Here is a 26,024-nt window from a genome sequence, read left to right on the forward strand (position 1 = left end):
GGTTCAGAGAGCACTTCCTGCAGTTGAAGCAGAAATCATGCCAGGTGCCTCCCTCGTAGTTCACCACGTTAGTGGCCTTTCCGAACCCTGCAGGAGAAAACAAGACGTTACGTTTTTAAAGCAACACTATGTAGCAATTTACCTTAAAATAACAGCTTCAAATCACTCTGATGCTACACTGACTCATAACAGTGAGAACAGCGCCTGGCGTTGCCGCTCCGGGCCGGAACGCCTGCTGAAGCGCTATGTAACTTTGGAGGAGCAGCACGAGAACTTCTCGCCAGAACTGAATGTCATGCTTAAATGTTGTAAATGCTGCATATATGCTGTATAAGGTTCTACATAGAACCTTTTTGAAAAGGGTTCCATGTCAAGCTCATCACAATAGAAGAGTCCTTTTCGGTTCTATATAGAATCATATACAACACATTCTCCATCAATCTGAAGAACCATTTCACCATGCAGAGAACCATTTACGCGTGAAATGTTCAATATAGAACTCTAAACAGAACCATTTCCTTTACTAAAGAACCCTTGAAGAACCATATATTTTAAGAGTGTATTTGCTTTGTGCAAATGTCAAGTTACACAGAAACTGTGTTGCAGTCCATCACAACGTCCATCAAAGTCAGCCTTAAAGAAAGAGTCTGTGTTGTGTGTGAATTCTGTGTGTGTGTTTGTGTGTGACTGACCGGTGATTGGGTTCTGGCAGCCGGAGCACTTTTTGGCGACGCAGGTTTTGTAACAGTCCACGCAGAACACATTGTCCTCATGGGAGGTGAAGCGAGTTCCAGCGAGTGGCTTCTGACACGAAACGCACACAAAACAGGCCGAGTGCCACGGCTGGTCCTGATAATTCACACCGCCGGACGTAATGGCCTGCGCACACACCCACACACACACACACACACACACACACACACACACCCACACACACCACATATTTAACTCACTTCATACACTTTATATAACTCTGTTTACACTCACTTTAGTAGAAAACAACAAATGGCTAATTAATTACGTTAAGGATGATTATTCAGTATCTGCTATGAATTATTCAGCATCTACTATGAATTATTCAGCATCTGCTATGAATTATTCAGTATCTGCTATGAATTATTCAGTATCTGCTATGAATTATTCAGTATCTGCTATGAGTTATTCAGCATCTGCTATGAATTATTCAGCATCTGCTATGAATTATTCAGTACCTGCTATGAATTATTCAGTATCTGCTATGAATTATTCAGTACCTGCTATGAATTATTCAGTACCTGCTATGAATTATTCAGTATCTGCTATGAATTATTCAGTACCTGCTATGAATTATTCAGTATCTTCTATGAATTATTCAGTATCTGCTATGAGTTATTCAGCATCTGCTATGAATTATTCAGCATCTGCTATGAATTATTCAGTACCTGCTATGAATTATTCAGTATCTGCTATGAATTATTCAGCATCCGCTATGAATTATTCGGTATCTGCTATGAATTATTCAGCATCTGCTATGAATTATTCAGTATCTGCTATGAATTATTCAGCATCCGCTATGAATTATTCACTATCCGATATAAATTATTCAGTATCTGCTATGAATTATTCAGCATCTGCTATGAATTATTCACTATCCGATATAAATTATTCAGTATCTGCTATGAATTATTCAGCATCCGCTATGAATTATTCGGTATCTGCTATGAATTATTCAGCATCTGCTATGAATTATTCAGCATCTGCTATGAATTATTCACTATCCGATATAAATTATTCAGTATCTGCTATGAATTATTCAGCATCCGCTATGAATTATTCAGTATCTGCTATGAATTATTCAGCATCTGCTATGAATTATTCAGCATCTGCTATGAATTATTCAGCATCTGCTATGAATTATGAATTATAATAACTTCAGAGGGAGTTTTAAAGGTTCTCTCTCGCCTTCTTGCAGCCGGCACACTGCTTGGCGAACTTCTTCTCGTGGCAGGAGCTGCAGTAGATGTTGTCGTTTTTGGTCAGGAAGCTCTGGGAGCCGATGGCTTTTTTGCACTGGTAGCAGGTGAAGCACTCGTCATGGAAAGAGTTCCCTTTATACTCCACGCTCTCCGTCCCTGCAGCCAAGAGGGGAAGCATCAGTGTATAAAGACCCTAAACTACACCAGCACGGCGAAATACAGCAGCTCATCTGTTTCTGAGTAACAGCTGAACGCTGTTCTGGCTGCTGAGAATATTTGATGTGTTTTATGTTGAAGAGTTTAACATTTAACCCCCTTGACCTTTTGTAACTCTTAGTTACACTTTATTTTATAGAATTATTCAACACTGAATATGAGAAAACATCTATTTAACCATTCAGACAAGGTGTCAACCATCTCAAGAACAATGTAATATATATATGAAGATTCTTTTGCTGTAGAGAACTAGCATCCATGCTAACGGCATGAGGACATTAAGAGCATTCTAACAATTCACTTCAAATGTATTTTTAAAGGAATAATTTAATAATCAGTTTTTCAAAGTCACTTCACTAGAAAATCCGACTGAAGATAAAGAGAAACGAATGACAGAACGTCTGTCCAGGTCACGTATGTTCAACAGTTTACTGTGTTCTCAGCGGCTCCTTCAGTGAAAAGGCTCTCACCTGCCAGGATGGGTTTGTAGCAGGTGTGGCAGCGTGGGGCGTCCTCGCGCGAGCCGCATTTACCACACAGGATCCGGTCATCCTTAGTGCTGAACGCCTCCTTGGCCAGATTCTTATAGCACTTAGAACAGCGGAAACAGTCCTCGTGCCAATAACGGCCCTTATGGTGGAGCTCCTATAGAGACAGAGACTTACAGGTAAAGACAGGTTACAGGTAAACATACCTTATCTAAAGATTCTACCAGTTCTACCAGTAAAAATGGTAAAGAGAATTTACAGGTAAATATGCTTTGAATGTAAGGAAGATTGTAATTCTTTGAATGTAAATTCCTTACAACTGAAGATACTTTACAGGTCAAAATACTTTATGGGTTAATGATGCCTTAGAATGGAGGACCAAATATATTACAACTAGAACACCTTCCAAGAAAAACAGTTTACACAAAAAGACACCTTACAGGTGAAGATGCCTTGCATTTTAAAATGCGTTACAACTAAAGATACTTTACATGTCAAGATACCGTGCAGATAAAGATGCCTTACAATTAGAAGCTTAGAGGTAAAAAAAGGTTTACAGATAAATATGCTTTCTGGATATAAGGATGCCTTACAGATAAAGACGCCTTCATGGTATCAATACCTTACAGATAAAGACGCCTTCATGGTATCAATACCTTACAGATAAAGACGCCTTCATGGTATAAATGCCTTACAGATAAAGACGCCTTCATGGTATCAATGCCTTACAGATAAAGACGCCTTCATGGTATCAATGCCTTACAGATAAAAACGCCTTCATGGTATAAATACCTTACAGATAAAGACGCCTTCATGGTATAAATACCTTACAGATAAAAACGCCTTCATGGTATAAATACCTTACAGATAAAGACGCCTTCATGGTATAAATACCTTACAGATAAAGACGCCTTCATGGTATAAATACCTTACAGATAAAAACGCCTTCATGGTATAAATACCTTACAGATAAAGACGCCTTCATGGTATAAATACCTTACAGATAAAAACGCCTTCATGGTATAAATACCTTACAGATAAAGACGCCTTCATGGTATAAATACCTTACAGATAAAGACGCCTTCATGGTATCAATGCCTTACAGATAAAGACGCCTTCATGGTATCAATGCCTTACAGATAAAGACGCCTTCATGGTATAAATGCCTTACAGATAAAGACGCCTTCATGGTATAAATACCTTACAGATAAAGACGCCTTCATGGTATCAATGCCTTACAGATAAAGACGCCTTCATGGTATAAATACCTTACAGATAAAGACGCCTTCATGGTATCAATGCCTTACAGATAAAGACGCCTTCATGGTATCAATGCCTTACAGATAAAGACGCCTTCATGGTATCAATGCCTTACAGATAAAGACGCCTTCATGGTATAAATACCTTACAGATAAAGACGCCTTCATGGTATAAATGCCTTACAGATAAAGACGCCTTCATGGTATAAATACCTTACAGATAAAGACGCCTTCATGGTATAAATGCCTTACAAGTGAAGATACTTTACAGATAAAGATGCCTTACAAGTAAAAATGCATTAGGCAGTTTAGTCTTGCCCTTCCAGACTGCTGCAGTTTAACCCCACCCATTCAGCCTATAGCAGTGTAGCGTCACACATTAGGTCTACAGGTATTTAGCCCCACCTATTCAGCCTAAAGCAGTTCAGCCCCACCCATTCAGCCTAGAGCAGTTCAGCCCCACCCATTCAGCCTAAAGCAGTTTAGCCCCACCCATTCAGCCTAGAGCAGTTCAGCCCCACCCATTCAGCCTAAAGCAGTTTAGCCCCACCCATTCAGCCTATCAATGCCTTGCAGACAAGGATACTTTACTAGTACAAATGCCTTGCAGATCAAGATGCCTTATAGGTAAATATGCCATCCAGGTGAAGATACCCTAAAAGTAAAAATGCCTTACTGAGTCTTACGGCTAAATATGCTCTAAAGGTAAAGATATCTTGCAGGGAAATGTCCTTGAAAGTAAAGGCATTTTTACAAAGGCAGAAATGTCTTGCCTACAGCCAAAAGTACACGCATAAAAACATCTCTCATGAGGGCTAAACACGGAAGTGCGTTTGTTTGTTGTTCCATATTAGTGACCAAGTGCTTAAAATACAACACTCTAGTTCATCTTAAAATCAAGTGCACTAAGTGGCTCTTCTACAAACTCATCTTATCTTCTTATTGTGCACCAAGTGTCCTTTGCTCTACCAGCTGAACTTGTTCTGTTATTAATTAACAGACCTTCCTGCTGGTATCTCACCGTGTTTGGGCTCTGTCCTGATTCTGAGCTCCTGTTCTCACCTTAGAGTCTGTGCCAACGGGCCGGCGGCATTCTGTGCATGTGTTGGCGCAGAACTTCTCGAAGCAGCGCACGCAGACGGGCTTGTCGTCCTTTTTAATGTACTTCTTGCCCCCGAGGTCCTCGCGGCAGTAGAAACAGTCGAATCGGTCCGTCATGGCGGCTCTGCAGACAGACGGAGAGGAAAGAATGAATGTTAATGATCACATCTGGGCTATAAAGGAAGGTCAAGGAAGCAACATCACTTCAGCCTGGTGACCTAATGCCTGATTACACTGTGACTCACTTTTCCAGGCCGGTTGCTGCAAAAGCGTTTCTCTCTCATTCCCACAGTCGGTCTGAGCGACAGGCTGAGAAACGCCCTGGGAAGCAGCGCCAAGAGCCTTTCATTGATAAGAAAGTGTTTGTTCCTCTTTTATTGCGACGCACAGACAAGTAAAAGATCACTCATGCCGGACTCCCTCAGCCGAGTAACTACAGCAACAGAAAGCAAACAGGAGGCACACAGTTCAGAGAGCAGGAAGTGTTCACTAGAAAACACGGCAGAGGACAGAACTCACTGTGCATTAAAGGACCCACATCAGAGAAACTGTGAGCTGAAGCACGTAAACATCTTAAAATGTGCCACTCGCAGAAACTGAAACAGCCTGTTTTGAATTGACTGTTTCTGTGATGTCACAAAGCCAATGCATTTAAATTCAGCCATTTATGCACGCTACAGCAGTTTAGCCCCACCCATTCAGCCTATAGGAGTTTAGCCCCACCCATTCAGCCTATAGGAGTTTAGCCCCACCCATTCAGCCTACAGCAGTTTAGCCCCACCCATTCAGCCTATAGGAGTTTAGCCCCACCCATTCAGCCTACAGTAGTTTAGCCCCACCCATTCAGCCTACAGTAGTTTCGCCACGCCCGTTCAGCCTACAGCAGTTTAGCCCCACCCATTCAGCCTATAGGAGTTTAGCCCCACCCATTCAGCCTACAGCAGTTTAGCCCCACCAATTCAGCCTACAGCAGTTTAGCCACACCCATTCAGCCTGTAGGAGTTTAGCCCCACCCATTCAGCCTACAGCAGTTTAGCCGCACCCATTCAGCCTATAGGAGTTTAGCCCCACCTATTCAGCCTACAGCAGTTTAGCCACACCCATTCAGCCTATAGGGGTTTAGCCCCACCCATTCAGCCTACAACATTTTAGCCACGCCCATTCAGCCTATAGGAGTTTAGCCCCACCCATTCAGCCTACAGTAGTTTCGCCACGCCCGTTCAGCCTACAGCAGTTTAGCCCCACCCATTCAGCCTATAGGAGTTTAGCCCCACCCATTCAGCCTACAGCAGTTTAGCCCCACCCATTCAGCCTACAGCAGTTTAGCCACACCCATTCAGCCTATAGGAGTTTAGCCCCACCCATTCAGCCTACAGCAGTTTAGCCCCACCCATTCAGCCTATAGGAGTTTAGCCCCACCCATTCAGCCTACAACAGTTTAGCCACGCCCATTCAGCCTATAGGAGTTTAGCCCCACCTATTTAGCCTACAGCAGTTTAGCCCCACCCATTCAGCCTACAGCAGTTTAGCTCCACCCATTCAGCTACAGCAGTTTAGCCCCACCCATTCAGCCCACAGCAGTTTAGCCCCACCCATTCAGCTACAGCAGTTTAGCCCCACCCATTCAGCCACAGCAGTTTAGCCCCACCCATTCAGCCTACAGCAGTTTAGCCCCACCCATTCAGCCTATAGGAGTTTAGCCCCACCCATTCAGCCTACAACAGTTTAGCCACGCCCATTCAGCCTATAGGAGTTTAGCCCCACCTATTTAGCCTACAGCAGTTTAGCCCCACCCATTCAGCCTACAGCGGTTTAGCCCCACTCATTCAGCTACGGCAGTTTAGCCCCACCCATTCAGCCCACAGCAGTTTAGCCCCACCCATTCAGCCACAGCAGTTTAGCCCCACCCATTCAGCCTACAGCAGTTTAGCCCCACCCATTCAGCCTACAACAGTTTAGCCCAGAACTCCTTTTTTTCCGTTTCAGTTTTAGTGAGTACATTCGCTCAGTCGGTCACCCTGTAACAGGACTCAGCTTTGACTGTTACAGTGAGTTTAGAGTCAGTGAGCTTCAAGGCAGTGAGTTTAGAGTCAGGGAGTTTTCTGCTCTTTCCTAAGTTCACAGAAACGTGTAGAAGTCGTCTGTGATAAACTGAATGATACAGATACAGCAGACAGAGATCAGAATGAAAACAGTGGAATATTCCTTTAAGAATGAAGGCAGTTCCGTGGAGCCGTGGAGCCCCTCCGCCTCCTCTAACTGAGTCAGTCCGTCCATTTACCAGGTCTAATCAAATCATGCAGTGCAAGAGTTCAGGAAATCAAACAGGATGCTGAGTAAGTGCAATTATTTGATATAAAATAGATTACATGCAAACATCTGGCCTTATTAGATCATCAGAACCATTCCATCCGTCCACTCACCCACAGGAGTAAGATCAGACAGAGAGAAGAGCTTCTTCATATATATATATAGTTTCTTTTGGTCCAATCATCATGAAATTTACACACAATGTAAAGAGTAACAGGCATTTTCAAAATACGTCAAAAACTGAAAAACGACAAAAATGGAGATGTGGGGTTTTGTGCCGACAACAGCGATATACTAATATATTCTACCATACAGGCCTTTATATCACATATGGGACATAATGGGACCTAAAAGCCGCCGCCTGCGTGTGGTTTTGGCTGAACAGCTCTGAAACGTCCAGTATGTGGGCGCGGTGAATGCAGTACGCTGACCGGTCTCTGACGGGCAGAGAGGACGCTCGTTTATCTTCAGCCTCCAGTTTCAGCGCCAGGCTGACCTGCACACCTGCCAGATTCCTCACTTTCAGCTCAAGGCCCTGCGCTCGGTTAGCTCTACTCACTCTAACATCCATCCATCCATCCATCCATCCATCCATTTTCTAAGCCGCTTCTCCGTCAGGGTCGCAGGGGGTGCTGGAGCCTATCCCAGCGGTCATTGGGCGGAAGGCAGGATACACCCTGGACAGGTCGCCAGTCCATCGCAGGGCAGACAGACAGACACAGACAGTCACTCACACCCAGGGGCAATTTAGCACGTCCAATCACTCTAACATATCAGCTGAATTTGCACTGACCTATTATCGTTATTAATGCTTCTTTATTAACTTTAATAACTCCAGGTCTACAGGAGTCAGACAGTAATCAGATAATGGGGAAACTCCAGGTCTACAGGAGTCAGACAGTAATCAGGTAATGGGGAAACTCCAGGTCTACAGGAGTCAGACAGTAATCAGATAATGGGGAAACTCCAGGTCTACAGGAGTCAGACAGTAATCAGGTAATGGGGAAACTCCAGGTCTACAGGAGTCAGACAGTAATCAGATAATGGGGAAACTCCAGGTCTACAGGAGTCAGACAGTAATCAGATAATGGGGAAACACCAGGTCTACAGGAGTCAGACAGTAATCAGATAATGGGGAAACACCAGGTCTACAGGAGTCAGACAGTAATCAGATAATGGGGAAACACCAGGTCTACAGGAGTCAGACAGTAATCAGATAATGGGGAAACACCAGGTCTACAGGAGTCAGACAGTAATCAGGTAATGGGGAAACTCCAGGTCTACAGGAGTCAGACAGTAATCAGATAATGGAGAAACTCCAGGTCTACAGGAGTCAGACAGTAATCAGATAATGGAGAAACTCCCGGTCTACAGGAGTCAGACAGTAATCAGGTAATGGGGAAACTCCAGGTCTACAGGAGTCAGACAGTAATCAGATAATGGGGAAACTCCAGGTCTACAGGAGTCAGACAGTAATCAGGTAATGGGGAAACTCCAGGTCTACAGGAGTCAGACAGTAATCAGATAATGGGGAAACTCCAGGTCTACAGGAGTCAGACAGTAATCAGATAATGGGGAAACACCAGGTCTACAGGAGTCAGACAGTAATCAGATAATGGGGAAACACCAGGTCTACAGGAGTCAGACAGTAATCAGGTAATGGGGAAACTCCAGGTCTACAGGAGTCAGACAGTAATCAGATAATGGGGAAACTCCAGGTCTACAGGAGTCAGACAGTAATCAGGTAATGGGGAAACTCCAGGTCTACAGGAGTCAGACAGTAATCAGATAATGGGGAAACACCAGGTCTACAGGAGTCAGACAGTAATCAGATAATGGGGAAACACCAGGTCTACAGGAGTCAGACAGTAATCAGATAATGGGGAAACACCAGGTCTACAGGAGTCAGACAGTAAACAGATAATGGGGAAACACCAGGTCTACATGAGTCAGACAGTAATCAGGTAATGGGGAAACTCCAGGTCTACAGGAGTCAGACAGTAATCAGATAATGGGGAAACTCCAGGTCTACAGGAGTCAGACAGTAATCAGATAATGGAGAAACTCCCGGTCTACAGGAGTCAGACAGTAATCAGATAATGGGGAAACTCCAGGTCTACAGGAGTCAGACAGTAATCAGGTAATGGGGAAACTCCAGGTCTACATGAGTCAGACAGTAATCACATAATGGGGGAAACTCCGGGTCTACAGGAGTCAGACAGTAATCAGGTAATGGGGAAACTCCAGGTCTACAGGAGTCAGACAGTAATCAGATAATGGGGAAACTCCAGGTCTACAGGAGTCAGACAGTAATCAGGTAATGGGGAAACTCCAGGTCTACAGGAGTCAGACAGTAATCAGATAATGGGGAAACTCCAGGTCTACAGGAGTCAGACAGTAATCAGATAATGGGGAAACACCAGGTCTACAGGAGTCAGACAGTAATCAGATAATGGGGAAACACCAGGTCTAGAGGAGTCAGACAGTAATCAGATAATGGGGAAACACCAGGTCTACAGGAGTCAGACAGTAATCAGGTAATGGGGAAACTCCAGGTCTACAGGAGTCAGACAGTAATCAGATAATGGGGAAACTCCAGGTCTACAGGAGTCAGACAGTAATCAGATAATGGAGAAACTCCCGGTCTACAGGAGTCAGACAGTAATCAGATAATGGGGAAACTCCAGGTCTACAGGAGTCAGACAGTAATCAGGTAATGGGGAAACTCCAGGTCTACATGAGTCAGACAGTAATCAGATAATGGGGGAAACTCCAGGTCTACAGGAGTCAGACAGTAATCAGATAATGGAGAAACTCCAGGTCTACATGAGTCAGACAGTAATCAGATAATGGGGGAAACTCCAGGTCTACAGGAGTCAGACAGTAATCAGATAATGGAGAAACTCCAGGTCTACATGAGTCAGACAGTAATCAGACAATGGGGAAACTCCAGGTCTACAGGAGTCAGACAGTAATCAGATAACGGGGAAACACCAGGTCTACAGGAGTCAGACAGTAATCAGATAACGGGGAAACACCAGGTCTACATGAGTCAGACAGTAATCAGATAATGGAGAAACTCCAGGTCTACATGAGTCAGACAGTAATCAGATAATGGGGAAACTCCAGGTCTACAGGAGTCAGACAGTAATCAGATAATGGGAAACTCCAGGTCTACAGGAGTCAGACAGTAATCAGATAATGGGGAAACTCCAGGTCTACAGGAGTCAGACAGTAATCAGATAATGGGAAACTCCAGGTCTACATGAGTCAGACAGTAATCAGATAATGGGAAACTCCAGGTCTACATGAGTCAGACAGTAATCAGATAATGGGGAAACTCCAGGTCTACAGGAGTCAGACAGTAATCAGATAATGGGGAAACTCCAGGTCTACATGAGTCAGACAGTAATCAGATAATGGGGAAACTCCAGGTCTACATGAGTCAGACAGTAATCAGATAATGGGGAAACTCCAGGTCTACAGGAGTCAGACAGTAATCAGATAATGGGAAACTCCAGGTCTACATGAGTCAGACAATAATCAGATAATGGGGAAAATCCAGGTCTACAGGAGTCAGACAGTAATCAGATAATGGGGAAACTCCATGTCTACAGGTGTCAGACAGTAATAGGATAATGGGGAAACTCCAGGTCTACAGGAGTCAGACAGTAATCAGATAATGGGGAAACTCCAGGTCTACAGGAGTCAGACAGTAATCAGATAATGTGGAAACTCCAGGTCTACAGGAGTCAGACAGTAATCAGATAATGGGGAAACTCCAGGTCTACAGGAGTCAGACAGTAATCAGATTTCTGCTTTACAACCAGCCAATAAACTCACAGAAGACGTGATGTAAACGTAACATAAAGCTTAAACTTCATGCTGCGTTTTTTTTTTTTTTAATTGCGCCACTTTACTTGAAATTATGAATCTTATTATTTCCATTAAAAATATTACATCCATTATTTTAGCCTTGTTTTGTTGCCATCTTGCGGCAGCACTGGTACCACTGTCTGATCTCGCGCATGCGCAGACTGAGAAATCTGATCACTGAGCTGAAGTCCAGCCTCTATCGAATTTCTAGATCGGATTTCTAGATCGGAGTGTGGCGTTCACATGACCATTTGATTAGGACGGATGAGTGACTGCATGTAAACGCACTCACTGCTGATGATGATCAGTAGCGTCCAGCGCTCTGGACACATTACTGTGTCCAAACGTGTTCAGGGATGAAAACTCTGAGCCTTTTTCTCTTCCTGCACCACATTCTAACATCTGCGCTCGGAACCGCTCGCCTTACGAGCAAACTAAGGTCAAACTTCACATAAAACCCTGAGCAAACATTTGAACAGTGGAAAAGGCCCCAAGACCCTCACTAAACTCCAAAGACATCGGATTCCTCCCTGCAGGAGCCGAGCTCGCCGCAGCCCAGCGCCTCCCTCCGCTCTCCAGGTTCTCCTGTCTGCCGTGTTAACTCTGTTCCTCTTTATCAGCCTTACACTCCAGCACACACCTTCTCCTGACCTGCACTGCGAACCTGGGAGGTTCCCTCACATCTGGCTTTAGAGGAACACAAATAAACAGAAGCACAGAATCCAGCGTTCAGCTGGTGCTGCGTTCAGCCATGCTAACGTTCTTTAGGCCATGTGGTGGACCCAGAGAGTCCACCTGGGTTCGATTCCCCGGCCGGGTAACCGGGGGCCTCTGCATGTGGAGTCTGCATGTTCTCACCGTGTCTGCGTGGGGTTCCTCCGGGTTCTCCGGTTTCCTCCCACAGTCCAAAGACATGCAGTCAGGCCAATTGGACCTGCTAAATTGCCCCTCAGTGTGAGTGAATGTGTCTGCCCGTCTGCCCTGTGATGGACTGGCGACCTGTCCAGAATGTATCCTCCCTTCTGCCCTATGACCACTGGGATAGGCTCCAGCACCCCCCGTGACCCAGAAGGAGAAGCAGCTTAGAAGGTGTGTGTGTGTTCCTTTAGCAGCATTAAGATCCTACAGGCTTTTCTGTTTTAAATGAGCTAGCAGGAAGGAAGTACCTGAGAAAAGCCTGACCGTACTGACCGTACTGACCGTACTGAGTTCTTTACTTTAGTGTTATCGAAATTGATCGGGGAGCTGCAGCAACCCCTGATTAGAAGATTGTAACTGTTAAAAATCATAATAACCATAAAGCTCTCCGAACTTTATGACTTACCACCTCAGTGATATATACCGTCACACTGCCCAGCCCTACAGTCTTTCCCCTTCCGATTGAGCTCTGAAGTGATCAGAGACTCTCCCATATTTTAAAACATCTTTGGTTTTTACAACTCAAAATCTTCAACTCAAAATCTTCAACTCAAAATCTTCAACTCAAAATCTTCAACTCAAAATATCGACGACAAAGGTGAACGTTGTGATTCAAGCAACAGCCACAGAGCTGGAAGAGCGGAGAGAAAAGGCCACGATGTTTGGACCCCAGAACCCCCTGATTTCAGGACTGTAACTGTTAAAATAATAAAACATTAAAACGTTTAAATGTTCTGAACTGTATAACAATCTGAGCATATCCAAGACCTGCCCGCTTGTTTTAGAGAGTTTGTATTTTTATATTCTACTTATTTTTACTTATATTTTTACATTAAACTGCTGTAGCTGCACTGTTTAACCCCTGAAATCTCAGGGACTACAGGGACTTCAGTGCAAACTGGCTGAGCTGTTCTTAGACTATAGAGGTATATATATATATATATATTCTTCATGTCAGACTTTCAACAAGGTGTTGGAAACGTTCCTCAGAGATTCTGGTTGGTTATTTGAGTCACTGTTGCCTTTCTATCATCTGGAACCAGTCTGCCCGTTCTCCTCTGACCTCTCACATCAACAAGGCATTTTCGTCCACACAACTGACCGCTCACTGGATGTTTCCTCTTTTTCGGACCGTTCTCTGTAAACCCTAGAGATGGTTGAGCGTGAAAATCCCAGCAGATCAGCAGTTTCTGAAATACTCAGACCAGCCCGTCTGGCACCAACAACCACGCCACGTTCAAAGCCCCTTAAATCCCCTTTCTCCCCCGTTCTGATGCTCGGTCTGCACTTCAGCAAGTCGTCTTGACCACCTCTACACGCCTAAATGCAGTGAGTTGCAGCCGTGTGATTGGCTGATTAGCTATTTGTGTTAACAAGCAGTTGAACAGGTGTACCTAATAAAGTGGCCGGTGAGTGAGTGTGTGTGTGTGTGTGTGTGTGTGTGTGTGTGTGTGTGTGTGTGTGTGTGTGTGTGTGTGTCGCTGCTGTCGGAACAAAACCTTGTATCTCCATTTTTGTCGTTTTTCAGTGTTTTACAGAACTCTAAAGTCCCCAGTGTTCTGTACCTTGTGTGTGAATTTCATGATGAAAGGACCAACAGAAATGACCCAAAATTACTTTGAAAGACGTCTGGTTCCATTGACTTACATTAAAGCCTATTACATTAGAGTAGGTTTTTTTCTTCTCCTGTAAAGTTCTCGTTTTGGAGATACAACAGTGATATACTTTTTGGTGCTGTATAGAACCCTGTTGAAAAAGTTTCCATATAGAACCATCTACAGCGAATTCTCCATCAACCTGAAGAACCGTCTTATGATGCAAAGAACCCTTTAAGTGTTCATGGTTCTATATAGAACCATTTCTTTGCTAAAGAACCCTTAAAGAACCACCTTCTTTGTGGATTAGAGTCAGATTTTTCACTATGACTCAGCCGTATTTATGGCTCTATGCTTTTCATTTTAATTAAATAAGACTTTGACACGTTTTTCACTCCAGTGCAGTTTCTCTGGAGCTGTTCTGCTCCTGGCGAGCAGCTGCGGTAAACACGGCCCGTGACACGCTCTGTGATATCCATACAATGAGCTTTTCCCAATGATCTCATTTCGTCTGCATGCTTTTACAAGCAGCTGCAGAAGTTCCTGCGGGAACAGAACTGATTAATCTGGCTTCAGTGGAGCCAGTGATTTGTGGACTGATTGGTAGGGAGAGATGTTTAAAGGAGAACCAAGCTGCTCTAGGTCACTGCTTAACTCCACAGTGTTTCCTCTGGAAGGTACTTAACGGAGAGGCTAGTGTTCCATCACTCCCACATCAGCATCCGTCCATCCACCTCGTAATCACACACCAGGAAACGAGCTGACATCCATCAAACACAACGACCACGCTGACCTCATCACTGTGGGCAGCTCTGAGGACCAAACCAGAGAAGATACCTTTATATGATCTCGGCCCAAACTAGTGCGATCTTAGGCCGAGCTTGCACTTCAAGATTTGTAGCCTGATTTTAACCCTGATTCATCCTTTTCCAACAAATCTCGATCAGAAGCGATTAACGGGGCAGATGACCTGGCAGCACAAAAGGAAAACAGTTACAGTTCGAGCTTCCACTCATTTCAGAAGCCTCACTTTCAGCTCCTCAAAGAACCTGCAGACACGCCTCCAAAGCTCAGCCTGAGAAGCTGGTTGATGATGTCATGAAGTAATCAAACCCATTCAGCGGTGCTGAGGTCTGGACTCTGGGGCGGTCAGTCCATCATCCAGCTTCTCTGTTTGATGTGTCCGTGTCCTTTTCTCAGTGAGGTTCTTCTTGATCAGCTACACGTCCTTTCAGACCCAGCTTGATCTTCTCCTCTCTCTCAGAGATCAAAGCTTTAAGCTGTTTATCTGATGGGGGCAGTTCTGGGGTCGACCAGCTCTTCCAGGTGATTGTTAGGAGCCACGTTTTCTCTGGAGCTTTAAATCCGTTTTTGAACTCCAGGTTTGGAAACTCCTGTGTTTTCCTTTGGCTTTCTTCTTCATTATGCAAGTGGATTGTCTTACATCTAATCTCCTCACAAATATCTGAGAAATGAAGAACTCGTACTGGAGACAGATTATAATCACATAAAGGGGACAAACAGGAGTGGGACGACTGGTGAGACGTTACGTAAGACTGAAAAGAACAGTTTAAAGAGAACCGGACAGAACTGACCCTAAAAAAGCAGGACAGTGTGAAAGGTTAGCTCTGGTTTCACTGTGCCCAGAATCCCCCCTCCACCCCACACCCCCCTGGGTGAAATATGTGTGCTGTGGGGAAAGTGTTGAGACTGGAGTCTGGAGTCTGTGTTCTGGATGACCTCATGCACCAGCATCTGGAGCACAGTTGGGTTAGCATGGCAGCCAAGGCAAACAGCAGGCACTCTAACTGAGCATGCTCAGAACAGCGGACGCTACGCCCACACGTCAGGAGAAAAAGGTGGAGACAACGGGAACTGTATACAAAAATAACAGTTCCTTTAAATGCATGATATAATGGACAAGAGTGTATTTGTTCCTAAATAAGTAAAAGTTTGCACAATTAGTGATTATTAAAGAGGAATTCCAGTGATTTCCCAAAATTCCCCTGTAGTTTGATGTGAAACGGTTCAGACGACTTTACAGTGGTGGTGATGGGAACCAGGCGTCTCCATGACTACAACACAGATATAGACACTTTATTTACCATCCAGAACCACCAGAGAACCTACATGAGTCTTCTGAGCTTATATGGAATGCTGCTGATGGAAAACAGTGGAAAATCTGGAATAATGAGTTTTCTTTGGGGACTATTTTGCCGCACAGCGCCCTGCATGTCTCCCTCCACCATGAATGGAGTTGAAGTTCTCTAAACTCTCATAAAACAGCGTCTCAGTCATCAGGCAGTGAATTCAGAACCAGTTCATGTAGGAACTTTAGGAGCTTTTAGAGGGAGGTCTGGTTCCCATCACCACCACTGTGAGCAGCTCTGACTCAGCAGGTTATCTAGAACAGAGTGTTTCACACCAAGCCTCTCAGAACGGCTGTGTTTACAGCTTAACCGTGGAAATCTGTCTTCTCCTTTAAACGTGCATGTTCTAGTGCTAGGTTGTTCTGTTCAGCATGATTTTCTCTGCAGTCCCATAAAAGGGTGTGGTGACATTCCGTTCTGCTGCTAAATGAAAAACGCTGCGAAATTAGAAAGTGGCCGCTGACTTCATCGCTCAAAACATCACCTTCACAAAAACCACAGCATTCCCCAGAACACACACATACACACACACACACACACACACACACACACACACACAGACAGACACACACACACAGACACACACACACACACACACACACACACTCTCTCACACACACTCTCTCACACACACACACTCTCACACACACACTCTCTCACACACACTCTCTCACACACACTCTCTCACACACACTCTCTCACACACAGCTGGATGCCAGTGTTCATAAATAAAGAGGTTTGGTGGAGCTGCAGTGTGAAACCTGAGCGTGAGCAGTAACTGAGCTCTGCTGGGAAAACTCTGCACTCTGCCCTAAAGAATGGAGGGAAGCGTGGAAACAGGAAGCTGGAGAAAAACAGAGAGAGAACAGGAGCGCTAGCACTGACACGCTAAACAAACACATCTAAAAGTCATAGTTCAGTGCAGCGCTGGAGCTACGAGGCTAACGCAGCTAAAGGAACACAATGACAAAACCACAGCTGTTCTCCCACCGGAGAGAAAATCTCCCTGATATCTCTGGATTCTCCCAGACACCAATGAGATCAGATGGAAAAAACAAAGGAGACATTAGCTAATCAGAGAGATCCAGAGGGTTTGGTGTGAGACGGTTCAGACGTCTTTATAGTGGTGGTGATGGGAACCAGGCGTCGCCATGACTACAACACAGATATAGACACTTTATTTACCATCCAGAACCACCAGAGAACCTACACGAGTCTTCTGAGCTTATATGGAATGTTGATGATGGAAAACAGTGTAAAACCTGGAATAATGAGTTTTCTTTGGGGACTATTTTGCCACACAGCGCCCTGCATGTCTCCCTCCACCATGAATGGAGTTGAAGTTCTCTAAACTCTCATAAAACAGCGTCTCAGTCATCAGGCAGTGAATTCAGAACCAGTTCATGTAGGAACTTTCTGTAGGAGCTTTTAGAGGGACGTCTGGTTCCCATCACCACCACTGTGAGGAGCTTTTAGAGGGACGTCTGGTTCCCATCACCACCACTGGGAGCAGCTTTTAGAGGGGGACGTCTGGTTCCCATCACCACCACTGGGAACGGTTCTGACTCGGTACGTTTATCTAGAACAGAGAACCGCACTGATTACATCTTAAGCATTTAATTATGCAGGACTTTTGGTGGCATTCCCCTTTGAAAGTGCAGCCTGTAACTTCATGTCTCCTCTTGAGTTTGAGTGGAGATCTCTCAGCTGCTTTCACTGCTTTATGAAACGTCCATAAACGCAGCTTGGACAGTAATCTGCTTCCTGGAGTGACGCTCCTGAACAGGTGTAAATTTATCACCTGATCAGCACTGATTTCGGTCCTGCCCCTGATGTAAACATCACACCACAGAGTCAGTGTTTCATATCTGAACTCACCCTTAAGACAATGGAGGCACTCAGAGCTCATCTCACTACCTCACACTCACAACCTCGTCACTGACCACTTACAAGGAATCTGTCTGACTGAAACTGCTGCTGGAATGGATCAAACACAATGCAAATATTAAAAATATATAAATATGTAAATAGTATTTAAATAAATACAATACACAGCCACAGTGTTATCACAAAATGTATAACTATATGTACAAGATATTCACAACTGAATAATTCAGTATCTACTGTGAATTATTCAGTATTTAAAATGAATTATTCAGTATTTACTATGAATTATTCAGTACCTTCTATGAATTTTACAGCATCTGCTAAGAATTATTCAGTATCTACCATGAATTATTCAGTGTCTACTATGAGTTGTTCAGTATCTGCTATGAGTTGTTAAGTATCTTATCTATTATCCAGTATCTGTTATGAATTATTCACTGTATGTTATGAATTATTCAGTATCTGCTATCAATTATTCAGTATCTGCTATGAATTAATCAGTATCTGCTATGAATTATCCAGTATCTGTTATGAATTATTCACTGTATGTTATGAATTATTCAGTATCCGCTATGAATTATTCAGTATCTGCTATGAATTATCCAGTATCTGTTATGAATTATCCATTATCTGTTATGAATTATTCAGTATCTGCTATGAATTATCCAGTATCTGTTATGAATTATCCATTATCTGTTATGAATTATTCAGTATCTGCTATGAACTAAAGGAGGTTCTATAGTGATGACAGTGATGAACTGAAGTGTGGACCCCCATACAGACCCTCAGAGTTTAAGGGGTTAATGTCACCCCACGTTTGCCATGACAACTTCCACACTGACAAACTGAAAGACAACGGGAAACCTGGTGTGGACGGACACGGAGCAGCATGTTCAGCTGTGAGAGGTGCAGTGGAGAGCAGGATCGTGCAGGAACAGCAGGAACACTGGTGTGGAGAACAATTTCCCATGAGTCATCACTGTAATGGCTTCCACATACACGTTCAGAGAGGCCCAGTCAGGCGGTAAAGGGGAAACCGAGGAACTATAACAGACGTTCTCCAAAGAACAGCCCTCAGAACAGCCCTCAGAACAGCTTCTATGGAGTCTCACTGACCACAGCCCCAACCAGAACACTTCACTGCCCAGTACATTCACAGAAAAGGTCCGGTTCTCACAGGCGCTGCTCAGCATACACAGCACATGTGAGCATTAAAGGGCCCACATCCCACATATTTGACTGTCTCCTGAGCTCTTATTACCTTGGATGTGAGTTTATGCACCAAAAACAGTCATAATTCATTTGTACATGAACATTTTCCAACTTCTGTATCTCTCACAGTGAAACAGGCTGCTTCATAGACAGGTTTGCTGCTTACGATCATTACTGGGAGTGAATGTGTCCATATTAATATACATTTTGTAAAACATTAGGTAACGATAGTTGACCATCAGGGTTGGCTAGTTTTCTGGGGCCGTATTACAGAATTTCTGGTTTTTGTCCCAAGTTTGGATCTGACAGGTCAAGATTAGATTTACACAGATTCATATTACAGAAGCAGATCTGATCTTCATTTAGGAATTTTATCTGACCTCACAGTGCACAGTTCATCAGAGCTCCCCCTGCTGTTCATCAGAGCTCCCCCTGCTGTTCATCAGAGCTCCCCCTGCTGTTCATCAGAGCTCCCCCTGCTGTTCATCAGAGCTCCCCCTGCTGTTCATCAGAGCGCCCCCTGCTGTTCATCAGAGCGCCCCCTGCTGTTCATCAGAGCGCCCCCTGCTGTTCATCAGAGCTCCCCCTGCTGTTCATCAGAGCTCCCCCTGCTGTTCATCAGAGCGCCCCCTGCTGTTCATCAGAGCGCCCCCTGCTGTTCATCAGAGCGCCCCCTGCTGTTTATCAGAGTCGCCCCTGCTGTTCATCAGAGTCGCCCCTGCTGTTCATCAGAGCTCCCCCTGCTGTTCATCAGAGTCGCCCCTGCTGTTTATCAGAGCTCCCCCTGCTGTTCATCAGAGCGCCCCCTGCTGTTCATCAGAGCGCCCCCTGCTGTTCATCAGAGCACCCCCTGCTGTTCATCAGAGTCGCCCCTGCTGTTTATCAGAGTCGCCCCTGCTGTTCATCAGAGTCGCCCCCTGCTGTTCATCAGAGTCGCCCCCTGCTGTTTATCAGAGCTCCCCCTGCTGTTCATCAGAGTCGCCCCTGCTGTTCATCAGAGCGCCCCCTGCTGTTTATCAGAGCTCCCCCTGCTGTTCATCAGAGCGCCCCCTGCTGTTCATCAGAGCGCCCCCTGCTGTTCATCAGAGCGCCCCCTGCTGTTTATCAGAGTCGCCCCTGCTGTTCATCAGAGTCGCCCCTGCTGTTCATCAGAGCTCCCCCTGCTGTTCATCAGAGTCGCCCCTGCTGTTTATCAGAGCTCCCCCTGCTGTTTATCAGAGTCGCCCCTGCTGTTTATCAGAGTCGCCCCCTGCTGTTTATCAGAGTCGCCCCTGCTGTTTATCAGAGCTCCCCCTGCTGTTTATCAGAGCTCCCCCTGCTGTTCATCAGAGCGCCCCTGCTGTTCATCAGTCGCCCCCTGCTGTTTATCAGAGCTCCCCCTGCTGTTTATCAGAGTCGCCCCTGCTGTTCATCAGTCGCCCCCTGCTGTTTATCAGAGCGCCCCCTGCTGTTTATCAGAGCGCCCCCTGCTGTTTATCAGAGCTCCTCTTGCTGTTAAGGAGCTGTTATTCTGGAACAGATACTGTCCTAACTTCAGTCCATACTGGCATCATGGAGACTAAACAGGGAACTGAGCTTCAAGCACTCCTCATAACTTCAGCATTAAGTGCTATTGGCTGAATGGGTGGATAAATGTAAATGTGTTGGATTTTGTGACATCACAAAAACAATGGCCTGCTTTTGCAGTTCATTTTCGATGTATGGAGTGGCTATGTTTTGAAACAGTGTTTACACTCTATCAGACAGAGCATCGGTTTTCCATGATATGGGCCCTTTAATATCACTGTGTTTATTAATGGAGTAATGGTGACGATCCTCAGGTCGAGTAATAATGATTTGTAACGCTGTTAAAGGAGCAACTCAGGACACGTCTCAGAACTCGCTCTCACTCGCTGTGACTCGCGGCAGTAGCGAGTGGATTACATTACAGCAATGACTAAATCACACATGAGACCTCACAGACAATGCTGCAGTCAGGCTGGAGGACCCGGGGCTGGGTGGGCGGGGGCCTCTCACGCTCTGCCGTCAGCTGAGTCTCTGTCGTGTGTCCTCAGTCTGGGTTAAAGCCCTGAACAGAGCGCGTTCGGCTGCAATCTGCCGTGAATTAACCAGCAGTGAGACAGAATTCCAGACCGAGTCTCTCACATTAGATTAATGCCGTCAGTAAATAACGTCACTGTGCCCAGAAAACTGCTGGTACCTTCATCACCTTCATCACCTTCAGGCCTCAAAAATGTGGGCAGGGCTGTGTTTTTTTAAATAACTGAAAAGGTACAAAATTCATATTTTCAAACTTTAACTATTTATGGTGCATGCATACATGTTTAGCTTAAAGGGTTAAAAACTGGAAAAATGTAGCCCCGCCCATTCAGCCTACAGCAGTTTGGCCCCACCAAACTGCGTGTAGATTAGATGTACAGATGTGCAGCGTTCGGCGTGTAGGTTAGATGTACAGATGTGCAGCGTTCGGCGTGTAGGTTAGATGTACAGATGTGCAGCGTTCGGCGTGTAGGTTAGATGTACAGCGTACGGCGTGTAGATTAGATGTACAGATGTGCAGCATTCGGCGTGTAGGTTAGATGTACAGATGTGCAGCATTCGGCGTGTAGGTTAGATGTACAGATGTGCAGCGTTCGGCGTGTAGGTTAGATGTACAGATGTGAAGCGTTCGGCGTGTAGGTTAGATGTACAGATGTGAAGCCTTCGGCGTGTAGGTTAGATGTACAGATGTGCAGCGTTCGGCGTGTAGGTTAGATGTACAGATGTGCAGCGTACGGCGTGTAGGTTAGATGTACAGATGTGCAGCGTTCGGCGTGTAGGTTAGATGTACAGATGTGCAGCGTTCGGCGTGTAGGTTAGATGTACAGATGTGAAGCGTTCGGCGTGTAGGTTAGATGTACAGATGTGCAGCGTTCGGCGTGTAGGTTAGATGTACAGATGTGAAGCGTTCGGCGTGTAGGTTAGATGTACAGATGTGAAGCCTTCGGCGTGTAGGTTAGATGTACAGATGTGCAGCGTACGGCGTGTAGGTTAGATGTACAGATGTGCAGCGTACGGCGTGTAGGTTAGATGTACAGATGTGCAGCGTATGGCGTGTAGGTTAGATGTACAGATGTGCAGCGTTTGGTGTGTAGGTTAGATGTACAGATGTGCAGCGTACGGCGTGTAGGTTAGATGTACAGATGTGAAGCCTTCGGCGTGTAGGTTAGATGTACAGATGTGCAGCGTACGGCGTGTAGGTTAGATGTACAGATGTGCAGCGTATGGCGTGTAGGTTAGATGTACAGATGTGCGATGCCTGGTTCCCATCACCACCACTGTAAAGACGTCTGAACCACCAAACCCTCTGAATCAGCTTTATGGTTTTACTTCCTACCCGTGTTCTTTCTCTCTGTGTAACTGTGGCCAATGAGTCAAACTGACCCGTATTCCTGTCCAGTCCAGCAGTGGCTTCTACAGTAGAATAACTGACCCTGCTCTGCGTCTCTGGAGTGAAAAAGCTTAATAAGAAACAGATTTTCTGTTCCTGACGCTGTTAATCGCCCACACGCACAACATTCCTGCAGCTGCCCAGCGCCCGTCTCCTCACAGCCCTGCCTCCAGCCCGTCTCCTCACAGCCCTGCCTCCAGCCCGTGTCCTCACAGCCCTGCCTCCAGCCCGTCTCCTCACACTCTGCCTCCAGCCCGTCTCCTCACACTCTGCCTCCAGCCCGTGTCCTCACAGCCCTGCCTCCAGCCCGTCTCCTCACAGCCCTGCCTCCAGCCCGTCTCCTCACACTCTGCCTCCAGCCCGTCTCCTCACAGCCCTGCCTCCAGCCCGTCTCCTCACAGCCCTGCCTCCAGCCCGTCTCCTCACACTCTGCCTCCAGCCCGTCTCCTCACAGCCCTGCCTCCAGCCCGTCTCCTCACAGCCCTGCCTCCAGCCCGTCTCCTCACACTCTGCCTCCAGCCCGTCTCCTCACAGCCCTGCCTCCAGCCCGTCTCTTCACACTCTGCCTCCAGCCCGTCTCCTCACAGCCCTGCCTCCAGCCCGTCTCCTCACAGCCCTGCCTCCAGCCCTGCTTCCCTCCACAAACACGCACATCCGCCTGCCTGCGCACAGCATTCTACACAGCATTCTACACAGTACTCTACACATGACTCTACACAGCATTCTACACATGACTCTACACAGCATTCTACACAGTACTCTACACATGACTCTACACAGCATTCCACACATGACTCTACACAGCATTCTACACATGACTCTACACAGCATTCTACACATGACTCTACACAGCATTCCACACATGACTCTACACAGCATTCCACACATGACTCTACACAGCATTCCACACATGACTCTACACAGCATTCTACACATGACTCTACACAGCACTCTACACATGACTCTACACAGCATTCTACACAGTACTCTACACAGCATTCCACACATGACTCTACACAGCATTCTACACATGACTCTACACAGCACTCTACACATGACTCTACACAGCATTCTACACAGTACTCAACACATGACTCTACACAGCATTCTACACATGACTCTACATAGCACTCTACACATGACTCTACACATGACTCTACACAGCATTCTACACATGACTCTACACAGCACTCTACACAGCACTCTACACAGCACTCTACACATGACTCTACACAGCATTCTACACAGTACTCTACACATGACTCTACACAGCATTCTACACATGACTCTACACAGCACTCTACACATGACTCTACACATGACTCTACACAGCATTCTACACAGTACTCTACACAGCATTCTACACAGTACTCTACACATGACTCTACACAGCACTCTACACATGACTCTACACATGACTCTACACAGCATTCTACACAGTACTCTACACAGCATTCTACACAGTACTCTACACATGACTCTACACAGCATTCTACACAGTACTCTACACAGCATTCTACACAGTACTCAACACATGACTCTACACAGCATTCTACACAGTACTCTACACAGCATTCTACACAGTACTCAACACATGACTCTACACAGCATTCTACACACTACACTACACATTATTCTACACAGTACTCTACACACACACGCACAGACAGACACTCACGCACACACACACATAGACACACACACTCTCACACACACACAGACACTCACTCACTCACACACACACACATACAGACACTCACTCACACACACACACACACAGAGACACACACTCACACACACACACAGAGACACACACTCACACACAGAGACACTCACTCACACACACACACACAGAGAGACACACACTCACTCACACACACAGAGACACACACTCACTCACACACACAGAGACACACACACACACACTCACACACACACACACACAGAGACACACACTCACACACACAGACACTCACACACACACAGACACCCACACACAAACACACAGAGACACACTCACACACACACAGAGACACACACTCACACACAGACACACACACAGACACTCACTCACACACAGACACAGACACTCACACACTCACACACACACTCACACACACAGACACAGAGAGACAGACACTCACTCACACACACACACACACACACATAGGCACATAGACACACACACACACAGTCACACACACACACTCACACACACACACAGACACAGAGACACACACTCACACACAGACACATAGGCACATACAGACACACACACTCTCACACACACACAGACACACACATACACTCTCTCACACACAGAGACACTCACTCACACCCACACAGACACTCACACACACACACACACACACACACACACACACACACACAGACACAGAGACACACTCACACACACAGACACAGAGACACACTCACACACACAGACACAGAGACACACACTCACACACAGACACATAGGCACATACAGACACACACACACTCTCACACACACACAGACACACACACACACATACACTCTCTCACACACACACACAGAGACACTCACTCACACCCACACAGACACTCACACACACACACACACACACACACACTGACACTCATATAGACACGCTCACACAGACACACATACACTCACACACACATATACACACACACACACTCGCAGTGTTAGGTCTTGTGTGTGATAATAAACCGCGTCATAGGTGTGCGCGCGCCTTTCCTGAGAAACTGCGTTGTGCAGTGATAAACAGCTTCCACTGATTATAACACTGAGTGCCTGCACGCGCGCCGGGACGCAGTGAACAAACAAACAAACAAACAAACAGACTCACCTCCTCCTGTTGCTGCTGCCGCACGCGCTGGAGCCCCTTCTGTTCTGCTCTCCGAGCTCGCGATGCAGGCGTGTGCATTGTGCTCGCGCACGGGGCGGGACACAGACACTGTCTGGAGCTGGACCGATACCGAGGTCAGTATCGCTCGTCCGGTACCACAAACGATACTGCGGCTAAAAACGCCTTCATTATAACATATAACTGCTTATAGTTTCTGTTCTCTGCCTGCGTTACTACCCTGCTCTTCAGTGGTCAGGACCCCCATGGACCCTCACAGAGCAGGTACTGTTTGGGTGGTGGGTCATTCTCAGTGGTGGTGGGTTAGTGTGTGTTGCGCTGGTCTGAGTGGATCAGACACAGCAGTGCTGCTGGAGTTTTTAAACACTGTGTCCACTCACTGTCCACTCTATTAGACACTCCTACCTTGTCGGTCCACCTTGTAGATGTAAAGTCAGAGACGACAGCTCATCTGCTGCTGCTCAGTTTGTGTTGGTCATCCTCTAGTCCTTCATCAGTGGTCACAGGACGCTGCCCACAGGACGCTGCCCACAGGACGCTGCCCACAGGACGCTGCCCACAGGACGCTGCCCACAGGACGCTGCCCACAGGACGCTGTCGGCTGGATATTTTTGATTATAAATGATTATAAATTTCGTCTTTACAACAGTCGTGTTACCATCGGCACTCCAAACAGCAACACACAGGGTGTTAATTCTTTATTAATTCTAATTAATTGATTAAATCCTTAATTAAGACTCAGTTTTATGTCATACAT

General features: G+C 45.9%; 1 protein-coding gene across 2 annotated transcripts in view; it reads right to left on the reverse strand.

The window, feature by feature from the left end:
- Nucleotides 1-25,401, reverse strand: part of fhl1b (four and a half LIM domains 1b) — a 26,255-nt gene extending 854 nt beyond the window's left edge. Inside the window, exons 1-6 of one of the 2 annotated variants that reach the window (XM_017725733.2) lie at nucleotides 25,250-25,401; nucleotides 4,981-5,143; nucleotides 2,642-2,816; nucleotides 1,942-2,111; nucleotides 693-879; nucleotides 1-87 (exon numbers count right to left, since the gene is read on the reverse strand). The exon at nucleotides 1-87 is cut by the window's left edge and continues 854 nt beyond it. In XM_017725733.2, coding sequence (XP_017581222.2) covers nucleotides 1-87; nucleotides 693-879; nucleotides 1,942-2,111; nucleotides 2,642-2,816; nucleotides 4,981-5,136 — 775 coding nt within the window. In that variant the 5' untranslated portion in view covers nucleotides 5,137-5,143; nucleotides 25,250-25,401. Of the gene's footprint in view, nucleotides 88-692; nucleotides 880-1,941; nucleotides 2,112-2,641; nucleotides 2,817-4,980; nucleotides 5,144-5,264; nucleotides 5,453-25,249 lie in introns of those variants that run through there. The other variant, XM_017725732.2, reaches the window with a different exon arrangement.
- Nucleotides 25,402-26,024: the final 623 nt, after the last annotated feature.

The sequence above is a fragment of the Pygocentrus nattereri genome, chromosome 18 (assembly GCF_015220715.1).
Source record: "Pygocentrus nattereri isolate fPygNat1 chromosome 18, fPygNat1.pri, whole genome shotgun sequence".
Taxonomy (NCBI): domain Eukaryota; kingdom Metazoa; phylum Chordata; class Actinopteri; order Characiformes; family Serrasalmidae; genus Pygocentrus; species Pygocentrus nattereri.